Source organism: Eurypyga helias, unplaced genomic scaffold (genome assembly GCF_000690775.1).
Source record: "Eurypyga helias isolate BGI_N326 unplaced genomic scaffold, ASM69077v1 scaffold21366, whole genome shotgun sequence".
NCBI lineage: Eukaryota > Metazoa > Chordata > Aves > Eurypygiformes > Eurypygidae > Eurypyga > Eurypyga helias.
The window spans coordinates 1-5,465 of NW_010254926.1; the positions used below are offsets into that span (position 1 = coordinate 1).

At 53.0% G+C, this 5,465-nt stretch overlaps 1 protein-coding gene across 1 annotated transcript; it reads right to left on the reverse strand.

The window, feature by feature from the left end:
* Positions 1 to 345: 345 nt before the first annotated feature.
* On the reverse strand, positions 346 to 4,416 carry PTGES3 (prostaglandin E synthase 3 (cytosolic)). Its single transcript, XM_010153174.1, has 8 exons — positions 4,409 to 4,416; positions 3,122 to 3,244; positions 2,874 to 2,943; positions 2,508 to 2,606; positions 2,113 to 2,202; positions 1,583 to 1,645; positions 1,158 to 1,182; positions 346 to 665 (listed from the first exon to the last, which is right to left on the reverse strand). Exons 1-8 carry the CDS (start codon positions 4,414 to 4,416, stop codon positions 646 to 648), a joined length of 498 nt encoding a protein of 165 aa, XP_010151476.1. The 3' UTR covers positions 346 to 645.
* Between the last annotated feature and the right edge of the window lie 1,049 nt (positions 4,417 to 5,465).

The following is a 5,465-nucleotide window of genomic DNA, read 5'->3' on the forward strand; positions in this document are numbered from 1 at the left end:
CCACCCCCACCCCCCAGATGCGAAGCTGTAGGGTCAAGGTACCAGGGGAGAGGCTCCAGCCACCCGCCGCGGGCTCCCGAGACGGGAATTGAACCAAAACGAGGAGAATTTTGTTGCCTTTTCAATCCAAACTTTAGTGGAACAGACCTGGAGACACCACAGAAACTGCACAGCGCCTGCCAAATCTCACAAGCCAATAACGTCCCTGTTTCAGCCCGTTTTGTTCCCGATACGAACGTACAATTTCAGGTCGCAGAGGGGAAGGGAGGGAAAATAAATGCTCGTTTACCAACTGGGCATAAACTGAGGGTTGTCCCATTTTAAGTACATCTGCTAGGAGGCAAAGAGGCTCTGTGAACTTTATTGCGACTGTTCTGTCTCGACTGCCTACACCTCAGTGGGGTGGGGTTGGGTTGGAAGTCTGGAAAAACGCGGTTCATGCAGAACGTTATTGCCTCTCGTGGCTGAAGACCGCCCCGTGCCAACGGTACACACCTACCACCAGTGAAGCCACTGAAAATGGACTGAAAATGGGTTAAAGGATGCAGGATCTCCCCTTAGGGCTATCAACTCAGGAATTCTTATCTCAATTATGAAATGTTGTGATGAAGTTCTTTCCCCAAACCCTGAAGACGACAGTTTTCCTTACTCCAGATCTGGCATTTCTAGAGAGAGGAAAAAAGAACAGCATTAGCGGGTGGGTGTTTAAAAACCAACCCCAAACAAAGCCAAAGCTACCCCGCCGCATCACAAGGGACGCAAGCAAGATCTGGCCCTCGGCCCAGGGCGGTTTAAGGCCTCTGACCTCTTCCTCTCCCCAAGCAAGATCGGGGCGCAGCCTCCGTGAAGTTATCAGAGCGAGGCAGCACCACTGACACTGCTGCCCCGCGCACGGGCCTGCTGCTCTTAAAGCCACCCAGCACTACAGCCGGCTGGGAAGGTCAAACTGGTATTTCACGCTTGCGTGGCTTCTCACTAGATTACAGCGTCTGGCACGGCGCGGGCAGGGCACCAGCATTAGCTCGCAGCCAGGATTTAGCAGATGGACAGGATGGAACATCTGCTGGCTCCGCTCGAGGCTCTCGCTCGACCAAGAGCGTCCAGCAAGCGCTCGCGCTCTGTGCGGCACAGGGGGGGAAACGGGAACACCAACTTACTTTCATCATCGCTGTCTGGTGAGTCCTGGGAAGAACAAGAAACAGTAACTGGAGCAGCCTGCGCTCCAAGGCACCTTTCCCTCTCCCACCACTAACCCAGCAAGAAGTCTCGCGGCAAGCACACTCAGCGAAACTCCTGCTTCCACGGGACATGCTTAGCTTGGCCTCACCCGCCAGAGCCACGACAACCCTGCGGAGGCAGGCGACGCCAAGCTGCCCGGGCACTGCAAGCATCGACCCCACCGCCCCTCAGCCCCCACTGCTCGGGGGAGAACGTGCCTTTGCCGGGTGACAACATGCCAACAGCCAAGGTTTGGCGCCGTTGAACAGCGCTGAAGAGGGAACGCAAGCATGACCTCGGCAAGCGGCCGTGAACCGTGCGCTGCTCCGGCCCCGTGCGTATTTACTCTGAACCCAGTACTTACATCGTCTGCCCCGTCTACTTCTGGCAAGTCTACGTCGTCATCTCCACCCATGTTGTTCATCATCTGTCCCGGGGAGATAATAGCCACGTTACAGGCCAAAGCCACCCACGTTCTCTACAGGAACTAGGGGAGCACTGTAAAAACCCTAAAAATAGCTTAAAACTGCTGTAACCGATAACCACCAGATGTTTTGACCAATCAGCTGCACCCATGCAGAATTACAAGGCAAGCATGCAAAAACATTTAAATTAATTGCCTCGTCAACCAGCCAGCGCACCGAGTTAGCGCCGGCACCTACAACGGGACGTGCCGGTCGTTTCCTATCGGACAGCAAACCCAGACTGGTCATTCCACCACCGGCAACGGCTGTGCCTGGGCAAACCAGCGCAGCCGGTGCAGAGACCGGCGGCCGGGACAGCACTGGGAGGAGGAACACCAAGGAAAAGCCTCTCTGAACAGCTATCAGTCCCTGCTTGCCCACACACGGCCCAGGGGGAAACCCAAGCCCCCAGGTACTCATCTTGCCATACCTCAGAAAAGCGATCAAAATTGGACATGTCTTCGTCTGAATCGTCTTCCCAGTCTTTCCAGTTGTTGAAGTCCACGCTGAGCCAGTTGAGCTGCGGATCAGCACAAGACGTTATTTAAGGACAAGCAAGGAACCACCTTCCTTTTCTACCATCAACAGCTTAACAAGGTTCTGATCAGAAGCAAGTAAGTGACCCATTAACTGCTACATCATCTAAACATGACCCAAAATAGCAACCTGGGCTATGGAAGGTGTCCCTGCCCATCGCGGGGGGTTGGAACTAGGTGGTCTTTAAGGTCCCTTCCAACCCAAACCATTCTATGATTCAAATATTAAACAAGATTACAAAGGAGGCAAGAAGCCCTACTACCATGGCACCAAGGAGCCCACACCCACCTTTGCCCGCTCTTTTGTTAACCTTGGCCATGCCTGACCAGATTCTCCTTTTCGTAAACAACACAAGATAGATCTGTCTGTTCTTTTATGCTTTGATTCCTGAAAAAGAGCAAATATCCATCACTACAGTCACCACGAACTTCACCAGAAACGAACTTACATTAGACCCTTTTGTCTTAAACCATCAACTTGTTCTTTGTCCTGAAAAAGACCATCCAGAGGTGCTTCCATGCATCCCAGTTTAAGCATGCTCTAGGGGTCTAAGGATCAGTTTGCTCACAACACCGGGAGCAGCCTGGAGAACAGACGGTGTTTTTCAGGATTCTGCACTAAAACGGGTAAGAAGAGAGCCAAGAGGGTACTTACGTTTGGATCAATATTATTAAAAAGGTCAATTTCGTTTAAATGTTTAAAGTTATCGCTTCCTCCAAGACAGCTGCCAAGAGAGAAAAAGAAAAAGCTTGTGATTAGCAGGAAATATCTTAAAGAAAAGCTCCACTTCATCACCAGAACATGCTACTTTAAGAAAAAATGTCACCCAACCAGTATCAGCGTAGCCTGTGGGTATCCCCCTCCCCGCACCCTTCAGCTTTGCCAAGGCCCAAGTTCCTCACCTGAACGTAAGTTTGGACTTTTCAAAATTTACATTAACATCTTTACTGTCTTCGACGCAGAACTCGATAAAGACGTAGTCCCTTCGGTCGTACCACTTCGCGGAAGCGGGCTGCCTGCGAACAGACCATGTGAGAGGAGTTCAAGTCTTTCATCGATACGCAAGAACCTCCACGCTGCCAGCAAACCCAGCATTTCATGCTGCTTCTCATCCACAGCTTCCTCTTCTTAAAAGCTGCATCGTTAAGCTTTTCGTTAATAACCTTTCAAAAGATGCTCCAAGCTGGAAAACCCCCGTGAGGAATAAGGCGGCATTCAGCGCAACACCCCCAAGAGCTTGTACTGCTGCTCCCCGAGGAAGCCTTCCAACTCCCCAGACCGAGAGAGGCCTCGGAGCGAAGACTCTGACAGACCGTTCGGGATGAGGTACGACAGACGGCGGCACATTTCAGCCACCTCCAACGGCTACACAGGCAGACTTCACTAGCCTTTTTCTCCCCACTTTTTTGGACATCAGCAGGACTAAAAATGGACTGTTCAACCTACGTGCTGTGAGCAAGACTTGGCTGAAGTCAGCAGCTATGAGAGCTGAAGAATCGCTCTTCTGACTCTCACTACAACCTTCTAGGCACCCCGACTGACTCCCACGCTCTGTGTTACCCCTAGGGCTTTCCACAACCACCGCCACAAGGCACAGCCTGTCCAGGGCCCCACAAAACGTGGCAGGACTCTTGACCGCTCGTGCGTTTGCAGTTCTACAGCGCCAACTCATCCGCCAGCGCTCAGGCGCTGCCATACCCGAGGGGCTGAAAGTGACCCCAGCTCGACACCACACGGCCGCCCCCCCACTTCCAGTTATTGTCCCGGCAACTCAGGCCAAGCCCACAAGTCTGCATTCCAGGAGGAAGCAAGCAGGGCCCTGCGCCAGCCGTTGCTAAGGCACAGGAGACCACGCGCTTCGGGTTCTCGCAGAGGTGCGGGAGCAAAGTTGGGATCCCACAGCTAACGCCCCTGCAGAGAAGACCTCCAAGACTTACCTGCGAGTCGGAATGAAGCAGGACGCTCGGAGCTCAACGGTCACTTACCCTGGTATTTACTGCATGAAGCTAAAGCACAGAGGACACAAAGAAAGCTCACGTTCCCACCAGTACACGACAGAGCGGCTTTCACTTCATGCGCCGAACGTTTGGTCTCCGTATTACGGCACAACCACCCGACAGAGTAATTAACTCCTCAGGACGTTTATTAAGGTGACCGTCGCTAAACATTCAGAACAGATTTTGACTCACCTCGTCATCAACCGATTCAATTTTTGAGTAGTGAAGCTACTGAGTGCTGCACCACCCCCCAAAGAAATCCTGCTCCCACAGCTCGTGGCTACCCTGCTCCCCCACCCAGGTGATGAACTGGATCAAGGACCCAGCCCGGGCCTGGCCAAAACTGGGAGCAGCCAGCCCCGAGCTCCATCAGCCCTACAAGTACTCTGCGATCCAGCTGCAGACACGCTGGTGTGAGCTCAAGGAAAGGCGGCCGAAGCGCCCACATCTGCCTCTTCCAGCTGCTGTAAGCACGGGAAACACCTATCGGAGGCCAGGAACAGAGCGCTGAACTTGTGAGAGTGTAAAACCCAAGTGGTTTCTGAATGCAACCTTTAGATTCAAGCAAGATGCTGTCCCACTGGGGGGAAACCCAACACTTTCCCTTTCAGCAGTGTTTATAGGAAAGGCTAAGGCACCTCCTTACTCCAAGTGCAAGAGCAGACAATTCTCTTACTGTGGCATCTTTAATTCCTCACTGGACACAAGTTTCCTTTTCTAACAGGGAATGAAAGCCTCTCAGAGGAAAAGAGGATGAGAAAGGCCCCGCTATGTTCCCCCCGTGCCTCCCTGCGTCTGGGCACCGCGCAGCAACCGTTCCTCCTGCCGCCGGGAAGGCGGAAATCCCACTGCGTGGAACTTGGTCCGTCACTCACGTGCTGCTATCGGAACAGAAATCCCAGTGTCCCTGCTCACGATGATGCAGGGGCTCCCGCTGAATAGCGTTAAGACTGTCGCTCACGCTTTCAACGGCGGTGGAGATATCTCCGGCCTTCCCCGGGAGCCGCATGCATTCCTCAGACTTGTAGCTTTGCTTTGGCCACGACCTCAGTATCCTGGCCAAGATGGGGGGTTTTGAGGCACTGACAGCCTCTCTGCGGCACTTCCGAACACCTTAAAGTGTCCTACAGCTGAAGGAAACGCGCGTGCGTCCGAGCTACAGAGGGATGAAGGCAACCAAAGACAATTCACTGGGACTTAATTGGTGTTTTTAACGTTAAACATCCGCTGCCTCCCCAGAGGTTTAGCA